Below are 16,860 nucleotides of genomic sequence, written 5' to 3' on the forward strand. Positions count from 1 at the left end.
CCAAACAGCAGAGGGCTAAGACTGGCAATGCATTAGTTTTGAAACGTTTACAACTCACAAGAAGAACATCAAGAAACCAGGCTACAAAGATGGGCGGCGTCCACCTCCCACCTCTGAACACACGCATCTCCGTTGCCTCAGAGTTCAGATTTGCGAAGGTGGTATTTTGGATTCCGGACAATTCGGAGAGCCACGCAACAACGCACAATTTTTCATTCAAAGATATCCATTGTTCAGCTCAAACATTCATCACAAATGTAGTTCAAACTTACAAAGCATCATTCATTCATTCGGTTGCAACAACAACCTCGTCACAAAAGCATCAGAGTTCAGAAAACATCGTGTCTTTACATGCGTCACGAAGCGCCTCGGCAGAACAACTTATCAACACACTTTATTCGGCCGGAACGGCTAACACTCCAGGATGGCACCAGGCCAGGCCAGGCCGGCGCTTCTCTTCCTGCCGGGGCCTCACGACCTGCGCACATTCTACTCTTCGTCCATGCCGTCCTCGTCCTCGTCCTCCATGATCCTCATCTTCTTCACGGTCTGCGCGGCGTCGCTCCTGGCCGCGCCGTTCGGGACCTCGATCAGGATGTCCGACTTCTGGCCCGTCTCCGCGTTCACCAGCCCACCGCTCCTGTCCACCTTGTAGGCCAGCTCGTCCTTCGCGGGCGTGGTGTCGATGTACACCGTGCAGTTCTCGTCGATCTCCTCCTGGATCAGCATCTTGGACAGCTGGGTCACCACCCTCTTCTCGATCCATCTCCTGATGGGCCTCGCGCCGTAGACCTGTCAAGCCAAAAATCAGAACACAGAGTCAGCAAGTCGGCATCGAAATGTATGAGAGATTTTCTAATAGATCGTAATTCAGATGGATGCTATCACATACCGGATCGTAAGACAAAGATAAGATGACATCCAGTGCAGCGTCGGTCACGGCAAGAGCAATGCCCCTTTCGGCAAGACGGACGGCCACGTCCTTCATCTGAAGGCGAGCAACCTTCCTTAGTTGCTCATGGGACAGAGGATCGAATATCACGATCTCGTCGAGCCGGTTCAGCAGCTCAGGGCGGAAATGCCTCCTCACCTGCACACACACAAACCACTCGAATTGAGCATCGATTTGTTCCGAAGAAAAGAGTAATTTCGATTGTACATGGATCGTTCTGGATGCCTTGCGTGGCGTACCTCCTGCATGACAAGATCGCGTGCGACCTTCATGGAGTTCTTGCCCACCATCCCGGCAAGAAGGTGCTCTGCGCCGAGGTTCGATGTCATGATGATCACGGTGTTCCTGAAGTCCACCGTCCTGCCTTGCCCGTCTGTGAGCCTTCCATCGTCGAGAACCTGGAGCAGGGTGTTGAACACTGCGACGTGCGCCTTCTCGACTTCATCGAAGAGGATCACACTGTATGGCCTCCTCCTCACTTGCTCAGTCAGCTGCCCACCTTCCTCATGACCAACATAGCTTCAGTCACATAAGGAACTCCTAGTCAGCACCCAAATCCAGTCGTTTACAATCTAAACGCATATAAAACTTGAGAATTGCATGTACTACTTACCCAGGTGGTGCTCCGATCAGTCGGGCAACCGAGTGCTGCTCCATGTACTCAGACATGTCAATGCGGACAAGCAGGTTCTCGTCGTCGAACAGCTGCTCGGCGAGGGCCTTAGCGAGCTCGGTCTTGCCTACACCAGTCGGACCCAGGAAGAGGAAGGAGCCGGTGGGCTGCTGTGGCCGGCCAAGACCAGCCCTCGACCTCAACACCGCCTCTGCAACGGCGTTCACAGCCTCTCCCTGCCCGACCACCCTCTGGTGCAGCCTGCCAGCCAGGCCAACCAGCCTCTCTTTATCGTTCTGCCCGAGTCGGGTCACCGGAATGCCAGTCCATCGGCTCACCACCTGCCCACAAGAAAGAACACCATTTCAGCACACACTAACAGTATGTCAAAGAAGCAATCTGCATTGTTCTTGAGATGTCTGTAGTAGCACACATACCTCTGCAATTTGTTCAGGGCCTACAGTTTCAGTGAGCATCAGGTTCTCCCCTGTCTCGCCCTCGAGTTTGGCGATCGCGGCGTCGATCTCCTGGAGGGCGCCGTACTTGAGGTCGGCCACGCGGGCCAGGTCCATCCGGCGCTCGGCTTCCTGCAGGGTGAACTGCAGCTCCTCGCGGCGCTGCTTCAGCTTCCTGATCTCGTCGATCCTCTCTTTCTCCTTCCTGTACTTCATTGTCAGTGGCTGCAGCTTGTCCCTCAGATCGTCCAATTCTTTCTTGACCTGAACAAAAAGGCATGGTTGAGCAACATCAGTACCAACTACCAAGTAGATCAAAGCTGTCACAAATGACTAGAAGATTCGGTAATTCAGGAGCATGAGATACGCACGTCAGCCAACCGGGCCTTGCTGGCTTTGTCCTTCTCCTTCTCGAGCGCGTGGAGCTCAACTTCCAGCTGAATCCTCTTCCTCTCGAGGTTATCAATCTCCTCCGGCTGGCTGTCGAGCTGCACCCTCACATTCGCGCAGGCCTCGTCAACCAAGTCTATGGCTTTGTCCGGAAGGTGCCGACCCATGATGTATCTCGCGGAGAGCTGCGCGGCGACGACGAGGGCGCGGTCCTGGATCCTCACACCATGGTGCCCCTCGTACTTCTCCTTCAGCCCTCTCAGTATGCTGATGGTGTCGGCGACGCTCGGCTCGGCGACGAACACCTGCTGGAACCGCCTCTCGAACGCGGCGTCCTTCTCGACGTACTTGCGGTACTCCTCAAGCGTTGTGGCGCCGATGCACCGGAGCTGGCCTCTCGCGAGCATTGGCTTGAACAGGTTGGCCGCGTCCATGGACCCTTCCGTCCTGCCCGCGCCGAGGACGAGGTGAATCTCGTCGATGAAGAGGATGACCTTCCCCTCGGCCTCCTCCACCTCCTTGAGCACGGCCTTGAGCCGCTCCTCGAACTCGCCGCGGTACTTGGCGCCCGCGACGAGCGCACCCATGTCGAGTGCAATGAGGCGGACGTCGAGGAGGTTGCTGGGCACGTCACCGCGCACGATGCGCTGCGCGAGGCCCTCCACGACGGCCGTCTTGCCCACGCCGGGCTCGCCGATGAGGACGGGGTTATTCTTGGTGCGGCGGGAGAGGATGCGCACCACGCGGCGGATCTCCTCGTCGCGGCCGATGACGGGGTCCAGCTTCCCGGCCTGCTCGACGAGGTCGCGGCCATACGTCTTGAGCGCCTGGAAATTAGTGTCGCCGGACGCGGACTCCACTCGGCGGCCTTCCCCGCCGCGTAGCTTCTCGAGCTCGGTGCGCACCCGCGCCGCGGACACGCCGGCCTCCTTGAGGCAGTCGGAGATCTGCGAGTCCTCGAGGAGGCCGAGTAGGAGCTGGTCGACGGCGAGATGGGAGTCGCCGCGCTTCTTCTGAGCGGACTGCGCGCGGCGGATGACCTTGATCAGCGCCGTGGACGCCGGGACCGAGTCCGGCGGCGGGGACTGCGACGGCAGCTTCTTGAGCGCGTTGCTCAGCACGCGCTCGAACGAGTCCCCCGCTGCCCCGTCGCCCCCCGACGCCTGGGTGATGGCCTGCCGCAGGAGGCCCGCCTTGTCCGCCGCCAGCGACGCCGCCAGGTGCAGCGGCGTGAGCTGCGCGTGGCCGGCCTCCGACGCCATCTCGTGCGCCGCCACCAGCGCCTCGTTCGTCTTGTGCGTGAAGTTGTCCGGGTTCATGGCCGCTGCTCTTTGCTCCTCCTCACAACCTACTGCAACAAGCGGCAAGAAAAAATCCCTCTTGGTATCTAAGACGAGATGAGATCACCGGGTGTTTGTGGAATTGCTTCGCTTCTGCACGTGTTTCTGATTGAAATGTGCCTCGGCGCCGGAGGCCGGCGAGCATAAGAAGGCGGGGTGGAGAGTTCGGCGGGTGTCTAGAAGAGCGTGGAAGCCTGGAAGAAGGGACGGGACGGCGAGGGATGCGGCTAGACGGTGCGAGAGAGTTCCATGACATGTGGGGCTGCACTGTCACGTACCGTTGGATCGTTTGGGATAGTGCACCGATGCGCGACATTTGTAGCGCTACTGGATGCGGTTGTTCGATGTCGGCTTTGCTGGCCGTATGGAAGTCTCTGATATGTGGGGTATGGTTAGTGATAGTGCACCGATGCGCGATCAGTGCGTGGGCCCATGAGTTATCCACAAGCCAGATTTTTCTTCTCGAGAGAAAAAAAAGCAGACTCTTGGGCCTTGGCACGTGACCACTGGCAATTCTGGAATGCGACGATCAGTCCAGTGTTTGTTTGGAATTACTGTTGTAGTCTGTTTCGGTACTTATAAATATATAATTTTATTTTAGTTTGAGAGTGAGTAGATACATATTTTGTATCCGTTTATATAAGTATATTTATTTGTCAGTGTCATAAATATTACTATAAAATTATTTTTAGAGTCGGGTTATAATTTATTACTACAAATGTTTAGCCAACTCGTCTATGATTGAAGTCCTGTAAAAATGTACGATTTTCACAGATACAAAAGAGACCATCTGTTAAAATCTATTATCATAGACGGTTCACTTAAGGAACCGCGTGTGATAATAGATTTTTATAGGCAGTTCCTTAAGCGAATCGCATATGGAAATCAATTACTACAGGCGATTCACTTAAGAAACCGTCTGTGAAAATCGATTACTACATACGGTTCCTTAAGCAAACCACATATGGTAATCGGTTCCCAAAATGACTTTTTTTCCTCCCAAAAAAGTGATTTTTTTTAATTTTTCACCCGACGAACCCTCGCTATCGCGCCATCGTAAGTCATAAGCCACGCTATTTTTTCACACTATTTTCAGCCTTTGTGTCGATTCACATAAGAAACTGTTTCTGAAAATAGCTCTCCATTTCTACATACGGTTCACATAAAAGAATCGTCTATAAAAATAATTATTACCGCATACGGTTTCTTACGTGAATCGCCTGTGTTAATCAAATTATTTTTCACATACGATTTATATAATAAACTGTCTATAAAAATAACTATTTTATAATGATCACGTAAACAACCGTATGTAAAAATCAGACAATCCGATACCGTTCGGGACTCGTTGGGAAACCTCGTTGGGAACAAACACACACCCAAAAAGCCCAGGCTAGCAGCGAACGGTCGATCCAGGGGCCCAACATGGACGCCTGTGCAATACTAACGTCGAATCTGAGCCGTTTCCCTCCAATCCCACCAGACCTAGTCTCGCACCCAGCCGACTCCACCCCCCCCCCCCCCCGCCTGGCCGCGCATAGCCGGTGTTGGGAGCAGCAATTCGTCGAACGCCAGGTGCGCGCGCTTCGTCTCCCGCGTCCACCAGCCCGCCATGGCGTCCGCCTCGCGGGCCCTGGTCGCGCTGCTCCACAGAACCTTGTCGCTGTTCTCCTCCTCCGCTCTCCGAAGTGCCTCGCTCCTCCACGGTAACCCGCCCATCCTCGTTCGCCATTGCTCGGTCTCCGACTCTCCTCTCCGCCGATCCAGTCCCCTTGAGTTCCCGAAAAGTCTAGTGTTTTGACTATGCTCTGGTGTCGTCAGGGAATGGCTTTATTGGAAACGCCGGTTTGTTCCGGAGGCACGCGGCGAGGCGGAGGATTTTGACGTTCCATCCGCTCTGCATGGGACGGCGCTCCTGCAAGATCGCCGGAAGGAAGGTGATGTGTTCTTCTACGCCATATCTCAGTCGTTCGAAACTGGTGACAGATCACTATGCAAGTTTCGGTTGGCTCTCTGCTCTAATTAGAACAATGGTAGTGGACGTAGCAAGGAATACCGTGTTTCGGTTGCCTCGAACTAGCTGTGCTGCTAAGTATTACTGTTCGTGGCATAAGGAGAAATGGCCAAACAATATTAGCAGGAAGCTACGTCCATTGCTTGTTGAATGCAGTATAGTATTGCAGCTAGCTTTAGCCTCTCAATTTATATTCTTACACCAGCTATTTCTTTGCCTCAGGATGCCCAGAATTTGAAAAAGATGAAGCGCAACACCAAAATTGGAAAAGAAATTGTTGCTGCGTAGGTGTTTTTGGAGTTTGGACTCTGTGAGCTTGTATTGCCTACAAATGTCTTTGCCATACCTTGATATTTTGTTGATTTAGTAATTTGGATGAATCTGGAGTACAGAGTTAGTCCAACGCTGCCATCTGCTAACATGTTAAACTATGTACTCTTTGAATTGTATAGCGTGTTTTACTTTATTTTACTGTTTTTCAACACACAGTATTCTGCTAATATGTTCACAGGGAGTAGCATAGCTTGTTTTACTTATATAATAGATGTCTTGTTAGGTGTTACGATTGTGTTCTGTAATTGATCATCTCCTGCTTAGTACCTATAAGACTGAAGTCACTAATTCATTGTAGGCATAGGTCTAGTTACCCCGGAGTCGTCTCCTGATAGGCGACACGGGGGCGACACCACCACTGCCACTAGAGGCCCTCCCCGCCGCGCCCTGGAGCGGCCGTTGCTGCCACCCGTCAGCTGGAGACGGTGGCGGCGGCAGCGGTAGCCGGCAACGGCGCCAAGCAGTGGCCACCGCGGTGTTCCCCCTTCCCCTCTTTTCTCCTCCCTCCCTCCGCTCTCTCTCCCTCTCCTCTCTCCTCTGGTGGAACGCTGGCGAGATTCGGCAGGTTGGCACGTGCTTGGGCTTGATCTGCTATTTTGGAGGCCGGATCTACAGATCTACGGGTGGGCTGCTGGTTCTGCGCCCTGCTGACAGTGGGCGCGTGTGGGCGCCTGCTCTTGCGCTCCGCCGCCGTGCTGTGTTGCGCTGGCCATGCCATGCTGTGCTGCGCCACCATGCCGAGCTGCGCCATCGTGCCGTGCTCCGTAGGCCGTGTTGTGCCATGTTGTGCTGTGTTGCGCCAGTCGTGCTATGCTTCTGGAGCAATGCGGCGTCCTGGTCCTTCTGGCTTAGTGCTAGAGCAGCCGGCAGGCTCGGTTCTGTGGTCTCCTCGGAGGCCGCGCGTGGTGCCATTGCACGTGTTGGCCGCTTGCTGCTGCGGCTGCCGATCTCCATGGCTGTGCTGCCACCCCCGTCTCTCCATCGCTTGGGCTCCTCTCCTTGTTGGACCTGCCTATTCCCTCAAATCCGGTCCATGGGGAGCCTTTCGGTGTGCGGAAGGCTATGGGGTGGTGCACTCGTGAAGACAGTGCTGCAAAAGTGGCGACGCGTATACTGTCAGGCTATGTTCACAGTGGGTGGGCTAGGGGTGCCTAGGGTGAAAGCCTAGCCCAGTTTTGTCGGTGCCGACGACGGCGATACCCTTGGGCGCTGTCCTCCTCCATGAAGGAGTCTGTCTATGTGGCTTCCCTTCCCATCTCAATGGGCTCTTCCGGGTGTAAACCAAATCTATGCTTTGGACCGGCGATGGCGGCGCCATTGGCGTCACGTTCTTCTTGGAGGCATCGTCTTGGAGGACTCTCACTGTGTTTGATGGCTGTCGACTTGGGTGTTGCGCAATTGCGATTAACGGCGAAGTTTGTACACACCTAACCTTGTTAGGGGCTTGTTGCGACGTGGTTGGGTTTTTTTGTGGGAAGTCGGAGCTGCTGTGTTGCTAATGCGGCGAGCTTGGCAACGATGACCCACGTCGGACCCCTAGGTTGTGTTTGTTCGGGTGTGTGGTAGTGCGCCGTTTGGGTTATTGGTGGTCGTGGCGTTCCCATGGTTGGGTTTTTTGCCGGTTTCCCCTAATTAACCACACGGTTGTATGGTTTTTGGGTCCGATTTATCTTATAAATTGGATCAATTCTTTTCTTCTATGATAAAATCGGTAGATTTTGTGCTGTCGTTTTAAGGGAAAAAAAGGGTCTAGTTAATGTTGGTTTTCTCGTATTCCTTAGACTCTGAAATCTTTAGGAAAAAAAAGATGACATAGCAAATCAAGCATCAGAGTTCTTTTGTAACCAGTTTGTGTCCTTCTATGCATATCTCGCAGCATTAAGAAGGGTGGCCCAAGCCCTTCATCCAACACAGCTTTGACAGCAATATTTGAGAAAGCAAGGGAACTTGATATCCCCAAGGAAGTTGTGGAGCGTAACATCCAAAGGGCTTCAGAAAAGGGCCAAGGTAGTTACACAGAAAAGGTTTCTGATGTAAACTTCTCTGCCAAGTGTGACATGATACTTTGCAATAGGTTTTTAAGTATATGAAGCATTTTCACAGGTGTATGGTTTTGGTGGAGTAGGTATGGTCGTTGAGGTCCTTACAGACAAAATTACAAGATCTGTTGCAGACATTAGAAATGTGGTAAAAGACTATGGAGCAAAATTGGCTGATCCTGGGTCTGTTACCTTTAGATTCAGACAAGCTCAAGTGGTGAACATAGAAGTTACTGATGCTGATAAGGACCAACTGCTCTCTGTTGCTTTAGATGCTGGTGCTGATGATGTCATTGAACAAATTTTGATGATGATGACGATGACTTTGAAGTAGTAGAAAGGTACCAATTCGTATTCAGCTGCATGCATTTTCATTGTTATGCAACAGTGTTAAGTGTGAGCTATGTTATCAATGAAAATTTAAGTTGTAATACATTAGATTTGATGTCCACATATCATATGACTGCCAGTTAACACAAATTAGGTACTTTAGGAACCTTTTGAGAGGCACCGCATACAGAGAAGCTTTGTTAGAAGTCAAAGAACATAAAGAAGTGAAGTCACTACTTTGTGTACTTACAGTGCTTTAATTCTCTGAGCATGGTTAAGGTAGTTTTCTAGTTATTGGCCAAAATGCATGTGGTATTCCTGGTGCTTTACTTTCTGGTTTGGTGCATTTCGCCACAGACTTTCTTCGGAGAAATTCTGCGATACATGTACTCCGTTGGTCTTGAAACTTCGCCTTTCTCTCCTAGGTTTTACAAGATAGTTACTACAAAAGAAAACTATCCAGTCATGCTATCGAAGCTACAAGAGGAAGGACTGAAGTTCGAAACTGATAACAGCTATGAACTTCTGCCTCTGAACCCAATTGAGGTACGCTGTTTTCTTTTCTTATGGTCAAGTCTGCACGAGTTGCACATTAATGAATTAATGCTATAATGGGTTTCTCTTAGAGCTTAAGGTTGCAGCTATACTTTGAACAAACGGTTCAATAAATGCCCAAACTTTTTCAATCATTATAGTGGCAGTTTATTTTGTAATATGTAATACAGGGCAGCCAATATAAGTGTAAACAAATGACTAGTGAAGGCTGAAAGGCAGGATGATTCTTTTTTCTGATGTCTAGCATGCAAATTCTTAACAAGGCAGCTCGTCAATCATGAGATCATGTTATCCATGTGGATTCTTTTGTTGCATGATGTCCATGACTTACAATTTCTAGGAGCTTCATAGTATCTGGAGGAGTTCTGACACTTTCCATGTCTCAGGTGGATGATGAGGCCATGGAACTGAACAAGAAGCTTGTGTCAAAGTTGCTTGAGCTCGATGACGTTGACGCCGTCTATACAGACCAAAAGTGATAGTGAATTCACGATCCTACAAGCTCTCGACTAAAGGCGACAGCTCTTGGGAGTTGGGTCGTCGGTAGAGCGTGTTCACGGCTTCTCATCCATTGACGGGATAAACGTTGATAGTGCAGCCTATGAGGCCTGGTTAGTTAAGCATCATCAGTTTTGAGTTCCCCAAAATTGAAGTCGATGATACACCATTTTTTAATACTTACTCTGCCATGCTAGCATCTCAAACTCATATCTTTACCTTACGTTTTGCGCCCATTTTTGTTCTCTTCACTTTTTCAGTGAATTGTTATATGTTCAGAGAGCAGATATGAGAAATCGTTGTAAAATAATACGATACAACTGACCCATTTATGGGTCTTGACGAGCATTGTAATGAAAAAGTTTGGCGGAAATGAATGACGATGTGTCGTTGCTCCTTTGGCAAGCAGTTCTGAAAGGGGGGATCAAGAAAGGTAGAACGGGTACAAATTATCATTGTCCGTATCACTTTCACCCCTAGCACCATACATCATGGTTACACCCTTGCAGCCAATGGAACCTGTGCGAGGTGCCAAGCATAAGCACTTTAAGTGTTTAACCCGTTGAATCGATGCTTAGTATGTGCTTACATGAGATTCTAAGATGGTGAAACTTTGTGAAAGCTAAGCACCATTACTTGCAGGGCATGCCCTTAGAATTAAGCAGGCCCATATACCAAGTCCTCCAACCATGACCATATTGGCATCGTTCTAGACCACGCCTTCACTGTATTATAGTCTCAACATTTTCGGTGCAAACAGACATGAAACAGCGTATCCCAGAATAAGGGTTAAGGGGGAAGAAAAAGCTTACTCAGGTCTACCAAAAATTTCTCCAGCACTCCGGCCGATTCCAAGAGTATATAAGAAGGGCCAAATACAACAACAGTCCAGATTTCTCTAATCTAGTTCTGTGGTTTCTAATTCTCGAGCTTAGTGCAGTTGACCTAGAAATAGCAAGTTTCAAGAAAATGACAATATCCTATCTTTATCTACTGCCACGGGTTCTTCTTTCGGCCTGCTGCAAGTGCGGGACTAGTTTTGGCATTCTGCAGATACAAAAAATAAGCATAGAATGTGTTAAGGATAGTCTCAGAAAGAATAAGACGTGATAATTAGTATGTTGTCGGACTCACAGATTTCAACTTCTTCAACTTGCCTCGAACCCTGTTCCTCTGAGGTTTCAGTTTGTAAATGCGGACCATCCAATGGTGGGTTGTGAAAACCTTTATTCAGCACCAAGATAGGTAATGGTAAGCACCACGCAAAGGATTGAGTTAGGAAATAGATGAAAAATGGACTTTGGCTAATTGGAAAGGAGAGTAACATCATACTACCTCCTCAAAGTGTGTTAGCTTGAAATGCTTCTTTCCTATTTCATATCCTCTTACTTTATCAAAACCTTTGCCATCAGTCTCGACAAACCTAGAGGGAGCAAAGGAAAGAAATGTCAAAAGGACATGCATAATGATTGCAGTTCCAAATGAAATCGATTGGATCCAGTGTACCAAACCTGTAGTAGCAAAGCTTGTACATGAGGCAATTTAACATAGTTGGCGTAGCTTGAGCATCAACACGGTATTGACCATCCCTCTAGCAATAATATAAACTCAGAAATCAGAATAAAGATTCACTATTTCTGTCCCTTACGCTACCAAAATGATGTGTGGGGTACTATGGAAGAAAGGAGTTCACAACTCACAAGATAATCCGGCTCCTTGATGTGAGGGAATACACCACCTCCTATGCGAACCATCCAAAGGAACTTATTAATATCATCACTAGGGTACCCGACAAGCCCTGTAAAGAAAACTCCCGATTTCAGGGATTGGGGACACTGGTTCCAGGTATATTGAATTTTTTAAATGCATAAAGCATCAACCTCCAAATACAACAAGGATGTATTTGACATCTAAAGAATTGAAGATTTCCCATGCTGCTTTCTCTGGGGACGACATTGCAGTCCCAACTGTTGCTATGTGAGTGTTGTTCCAGGTATTATTGTCTACAATCACAGTCCTATTGGCCATTGCTGTTGTTTGGTAACCATAGTCCCACCAGGAAGCAACCTGCAGCGGAGCATCTTACTATAAGAACAAAAGCCAGTCCACATAACAATAGAAGCCAAGGGATGAGCATACCTTGTCATCTACATCTGTGTTATGGCTCAACCATGCATAAGCTTCACGAAAATCATCAAAAACGTGCATTCCATCACGTGAACGAGATGTCAGCACAATTGAAGGTGCGGAGTACGCTTCAGCTGCTGCCCATACACAATGGACCTGCATGTGGTACCAGTACCATTAAGGTGCCTCTCATCTATGAAGAGGCATTCTTTCTGGTAAGACTGACGAAGAACAGTGGACTTACCACGTAGAAACCGCCTAACACAATCAGCAACAAAATACCCATAACGGATAATTCAAAAGGCAGTACAAGAAGCCTCTTTTCCTTTTTAGGTTTTACAGGAACACTTTCTGCCACTTCCTTCTTCTTCCGGTTCTTCTTTGATGGTTTTTCCTTTGGAGCTGTTTCAGTTTTTTCAGTCCTATTTTCGCTTTTTGTTGAATCTGTATTGACAGAACTAGAAGAACTCTCTGGGCTACTATCCCCTGACTTTGGTTTCAGAAGAAATAAGTTGTCAATAAGCCGTTGAAAGAGCACCAAGTACTTCAGTCATTAGAAAGCAATTAAAAACAATGAAAGAAGCAATCATACTGCAGCAGGGCTATCATCAAATAATTTTGACAGATGAGTTTTCATAGATCGTGTGAGGACACCGAAAACTTCTGAGAGAGCAATCCCAGATAAAATGCACGCAGCAGGAGCAAGGACAAGCATAAGCCGCACCTAGCAAAGCATGAATGCAACAGAAAGTTAATAAATAAAATTAAATAATATGGCTTTATAGATGCAATCTACTACACTGATTCTTACCATTACTCCAGAAAAATACACTGCGGTGACCAAGTACAAGACCATGAAGGAGCTTGCATCAGATAAAGGCAAGAAGCATGACTGTGGATCATGTAAATATGGATAAATTAGAAATAAAACTGGTGCTAATGTACTTGAAATTCAAAAGGTATATTTCTTACAATGATCCCAGCAGGAATCAGGAAGGCCAACACATTGATATCCATAAAATAAGAGGGCCAGGTAGGGGGTTGGTGTTCACTGACACTGGCAATGATAGGAATGTACTTGCTTGCATAAGTTCTGTCAGAAAAGCAATAGTAAAAGTGTAGTGGTTAATACAGGAAGATAAGCAGAGCAGACACACTCTAATGGGACACTATATACAGAAGGAGCAGGCATCAGAAAGACAAAAAAAAAGAAGTACGTAGTAAATTGGCGATATAAACAACTTCTTTGTCAAAAAGGCTAAGCATCAAATGTCAACGTTGTTTTATTAGCTGCAACAAAAACTAATAACACTAGTTATAACTCACTATACTTTCATGTTTATGATTTCCCAGCTCAGTTTATTAGCTCAACTGGCAAAATCAATGAATGTTTAATTGATGATGAGAACTTACGGGTCAAGTAGACTCAAACTGCGCCCACTCCAGCCTTTTGTTGGACTAGATGCCACCAATGCGACGAGAATGGCTACTACCGCAAAACAAACAGCTCTGCAGGAAGGATCTTGCATCAGCATTTGGTGATTGCAAGAATATTAATTTTACTTAAGTACAAATAATCAAATATTTATAGTTTGAGTAGGCGTATGCTCATTCCAATGTCCAAACGAATGGTTAGATGTCTAATTGTTTCTTGTGTATTATAAGTTTATAACTGATTGGTGAGTTCACAGACTTACAAGCCAACAGATATGACAAGAGTCATAGCAACTTTGAACAGCCTAGGAGTCAAGAGTCCTTTGATATAATACACAAGAGCAACCACATGAAGGATTATGAACACCTGCAATACAAGTGTTGCCATTGATGAAATCAAGAATATAGTTTTATGTTTTCTTCATTTCTAGTCCTGGCCAACCTTGCAAAGTTAGAAGCAACAGTTGAGAGGTTAAAACAATTCTTTAATAGGGTAGCATGATCCAGTATAGTTTCTATTATATAGATTATATTAGTCTATGTGCAACGTGTAGAACGTGTTGATAGCACGGTGGTAAGTCACCCAATTGTGGTGCTACCAACCAAGGCTCAAACCCTGGTTCTCACAAAATAAAGGCGCCTTGTTGTGTGTCGCTTCAGTGTGGTCCTGGACGGCCGTGAAGTCGCTTTCAACGATGCCCATGGGTGGCCGGCCTTCGGTGCCTTTTCTCGACCTTTAAAGTAATGCCATGGGCTGTCTTCCCCCATAGGTCGAGTTTTTTTTTTATGTGCAACGTGCCATGTATTTGAACAAAGAGTGTGAAATGGAAGGGATATTTATCATGCATATGTTATACATGAACTGCACTCTAAAAGGTTAATTCATGTATATATTCCGTCTCAACATCCAGGAAATGTATTTTATAACTCTAAGAGAGTGATTTTCCACAAAAAAAAAAAGAACTTGACAACTCAGGGAACCTTCACATTTGAAAGACCAGCCTCAAGAAGACAAACAATTGCAATAGCTTGTAACAACTGTTCTGATAAATGGAAAATTTTCCAGAAGGGAGAGAAGGTGTGCATATGCACATGAATGTTAGTACCAGAAATGAAGCAAAGTGCTCAGATGTCATCACTGCATTGAAACCAACCACAGGTACTAAGGCTGCCAGAAGTGTCCCCAGTATAACCTGCAAAATTATCGCTTGATCTGATAAGGTAATCTTTCGGAGAAGCATTATGGAAAGAGCATGTCAGCATGTTTGCATTCCTTTCATTTTTTTCCTTTTGGGTATCAAAATCAAGAAAGAAGAGCGTAAGCTTATGTACTTACAAGGGGAGCATATGCAATGTAAAGTCGCGAAGAATAACGGCCAGTTACAATGCACAAGAGGACGTGCATTGGAATAAGATTGATAATGAATGTGTAGCCTCCCCAAGAACAGACCTGAAAAAGGTTAGTACATGATTATAAAATTCATTTGAGAAAGGTGGATCAAAATTAACAAGTTTACCATGTAGAAATACGAGAGAGCATTGAGTGTTGCATAAAAGAGTGATCCAGTGTTCAGTGTCTGTACATCATTTGCATATAAGTCAGAGCATAGCGTTATGTCAAAAAAGATTCTAAATGAAAAACGCAAATCATGGACCATTACCTTTACATATAGATAAAATGTAAATATCAAGGCAAATATTGCTACAGCTTCATTATCATAGCTACCTGCAACGGATCTTGAGATATACGAGGGGACCTGTGATGATTTCAAGAGAACAACATTCTGATTAATACACAGTAACTATCACAGTAGGGAAGACTACATACATCAGCATTCTTAGAAGGAGGCAAGTAGCTATAAATTGAACATCTTGCTATTAACCGAATGCAGTGGTACAATTAGAGCAAACAAATAACATTCCATAAAATTTATTGCAAACCAAATAGCTGGGGAACTCAATTGTCAAGTGCCGACAACTCAACATCACATAGATTCAGTCATTCAGGTTTCAGCAATTTCCAACAAGTTTAGAAATATTTGTTGAGTGTAAAATATTCAACAATCATAAATAGTATTCCAAATTGTTCTCACTCTTCTTTGTTACACCCTCAGATACAGATGGGTAAAGCTCAAACTAGCCAACAATATCTGTAGCTTAATCGAAAATAATTCATATTTTCATTTCCACCATGACATGAAAATCTATCAACATCTATAAATTGAGTAAACAAGCCCTGGTACTGATTTAGTCATTTTCATGGCCAAAAGTGATGGGGAAGTGGCTAGTGCAATGTACCATTGCCAAAATGGCTGCTGCCATCAATCCAGCTCCAGTGCCCTTTGCTTCCTATGGAAAAAGTTGAAAGTAAGCACAGAATTTGCAGATAAATAGATCTAGTGCGAGAACTCATGTTTCCAAGGAAAAGCAACCTTTGTTAAGAGGTAAGTAGCCCAGGAAGCATTTGCAGAGAAAATTGGAGCAGTGAACACACAAACAGTTTCCACCGACAATGGGATGTTAAGAGAGTTCAGCAACCTAGTGGACCATTCAAATACTTTAGGCATGTTTGTAGTAATACAGTAAAGTGTGCCCATTTGATGACATACCACCAAATAGTTCCAGCTGTCAATGTCAAGCCAGGATACACGGTGCCACCAATCACACGGCCAAGGGGATACCTAAAACAGAAGCAGCAGAAATAAAATCAGCCAACTAGCTGTATGGCACATCTCATTTTACACAAAAGGTGCACAGTAATAAACGATTGGGAAGTTGGAACTGTCCTTACCATGTCCTATCATCAAACCAGTTCCAGAACTCGTAAATTCCATTCTTGGACAAAAACTGTAACCGGTAAGGGGAAATTTAGAACAAATACGACACATAACAGCTTCAGCTAACACCTAATGTTCCTTAAAAACTGTTGCATGCTCTATAATTCCACTAGTCATCTCATAGTAAACTAAATCTATCAGACGACGGTCAATTTCCTAAACCCAGAACCCTCCGACACCAATACTCAGAATGCACATAACATGCAGACTTGCAATCTCCTACCAGTTTCACAAGCTTCGGAACAAAAAAAAGTTCTCGATATAGATGGAATCACGCGATTCAACCTGAGTGACGCGGAAGTTGAAGTAGGGGTCGAACTCGTGGATCACGCTCTCGTACTTGATCACCTGCGGCACCAAACGGCGGGGCTCGTAAACATAGACAAATCTGGAAGCTCATGCGAGCAGCGAACTGGATCTGGAGGCTCGGGGGCAAAACGGATCTTACGGAGAAGAGGCGGATCGAGAACGCGAGGACGCCGATGAGGAGGAGGGCGAAGGCGCACAGCACGCCGCCGAAGGCGTTGCGGAGTCGCCCGCCGCCGCCGGCCGCGGCGGAGGAGACCTCGGGCTCCGCCATGGAGGCCGCGTCGTTGGCTGCGGGTGGAGGGGCGGGGGCGCGGAAATCAGCCGGAGACGACAGCCGAAGACCTCGCGATTGCGAACTTCCACTCCAGTGCCAGGCCTAGGGATTTTTGCGGGTAAGCCCCTGTGGATAGTGTAATAGTGTTATTTGTTGGAACTGTCCTGCTGCAAACTTCTCAATTCCGTAATCTTTTAGCTTGGAAAATTGATTTCTTTAGTTAATAATCCCAATGAGAAATTTATATCGCAAAATTCGAGTTTTCAAGGGGACGTGGGAGGCTCAAGCCTCACTACTGGCTAGGCGCACATCAATTTTGTGATATGAAGATGACATGCTAAGCTGAAGCACGGGGAGGAA

General features: G+C 47.0%; 2 protein-coding genes and 1 pseudogene across 3 annotated transcripts; 1 reads left to right on the forward strand and 2 right to left on the reverse strand.

Moving 5' to 3' along the window:
- Positions 1–269: 269 nt before the first annotated feature.
- Positions 270–3,942, reverse strand: LOC133884681 (chaperone protein ClpB1). The gene is made up of 6 exons (XM_062324193.1): positions 2,392–3,942; positions 2,003–2,284; positions 1,566–1,906; positions 1,192–1,471; positions 893–1,090; positions 270–792 (listed from the first exon to the last, which is right to left on the reverse strand). Exons 1-6 carry the CDS (start codon positions 3,727–3,729, stop codon positions 490–492), a joined length of 2,742 nt encoding a protein of 913 aa, XP_062180177.1. The 5' UTR covers positions 3,730–3,942; the 3' UTR covers positions 270–489.
- Positions 3,943–5,326: 1,384 nt separating this feature from the next.
- LOC133884683 (probable transcriptional regulatory protein At2g25830) lies at positions 5,327–9,881 on the forward strand (annotated as a pseudogene).
- Positions 9,882–10,217: 336 nt separating this feature from the next.
- On the reverse strand, positions 10,218–16,624 carry LOC133884682 (dolichyl-diphosphooligosaccharide--protein glycosyltransferase subunit STT3A-like). 2 transcript variants are annotated; one of them, XM_062324195.1, is made up of 23 exons: positions 16,366–16,624; positions 16,203–16,265; positions 15,872–15,927; positions 15,690–15,761; positions 15,513–15,618; positions 15,379–15,429; positions 14,742–14,837; positions 14,598–14,657; positions 14,417–14,530; positions 14,187–14,273; positions 13,344–13,447; positions 13,060–13,155; positions 12,619–12,739; positions 12,458–12,538; positions 12,239–12,370; positions 11,891–12,136; positions 11,659–11,802; positions 11,400–11,586; positions 11,220–11,317; positions 11,031–11,110; positions 10,855–10,942; positions 10,654–10,743; positions 10,218–10,566 (listed from the first exon to the last, which is right to left on the reverse strand). In XM_062324195.1, exons 1-23 carry the CDS (start codon positions 16,495–16,497, stop codon positions 10,510–10,512), a joined length of 2,361 nt encoding a protein of 786 aa, XP_062180179.1. In that variant the 5' UTR covers positions 16,498–16,624; the 3' UTR covers positions 10,218–10,509. The 2 variants fall into 2 exon arrangements, with proteins under 2 accessions (XP_062180179.1, XP_062180178.1); XM_062324194.1 differs by having other exon boundaries at positions 11,891–12,142.
- Between the last annotated feature and the right edge of the window lie 236 nt (positions 16,625–16,860).

This window comes from Phragmites australis, chromosome 11, assembly GCF_958298935.1.
Source record: "Phragmites australis chromosome 11, lpPhrAust1.1, whole genome shotgun sequence".
Lineage (NCBI taxonomy): Eukaryota > Viridiplantae > Streptophyta > Magnoliopsida > Poales > Poaceae > Phragmites > Phragmites australis.

Excerpts from the sequence above, each read along its gene's own strand:
- LOC133884681 (XM_062324193.1), bottom strand. The coding sequence starts at position 3,729 with ATGAACCCGGACAACTTCACGCACAAGACGAACGAGGCGCTGGTGGCG. Across the intron at positions 1,472-1,565 it reads CTGATCGGAGCACCACCTGG|CTATGTTGGTCATGAGGAAG; the intron begins GTAAGTAGTACA and ends ATGTGACTGAAG. Across the intron at positions 793-892 it reads TATCTTTGTCTTACGATCCG|GTCTACGGCGCGAGGCCCAT; the intron begins GTATGTGATAGC and ends TTGGCTTGACAG.
- LOC133884682 (XM_062324194.1), bottom strand. The coding sequence starts at position 16,497 with ATGGCGGAGCCCGAGGTCTCCTCCGCCGCGGCCGGCGGCGGCGGGCGA. Across the intron at positions 15,619-15,689 it reads ACAGCTGGAACTATTTGGTG|GTTGCTGAACTCTCTTAACA; the intron begins GTATGTCATCAA and ends ATGGTCCACTAG. Across the intron at positions 11,803-11,890 it reads TGTTAGGCGGTTTCTACGTG|GTCCATTGTGTATGGGCAGC; the intron begins GTAAGTCCACTG and ends TACCACATGCAG.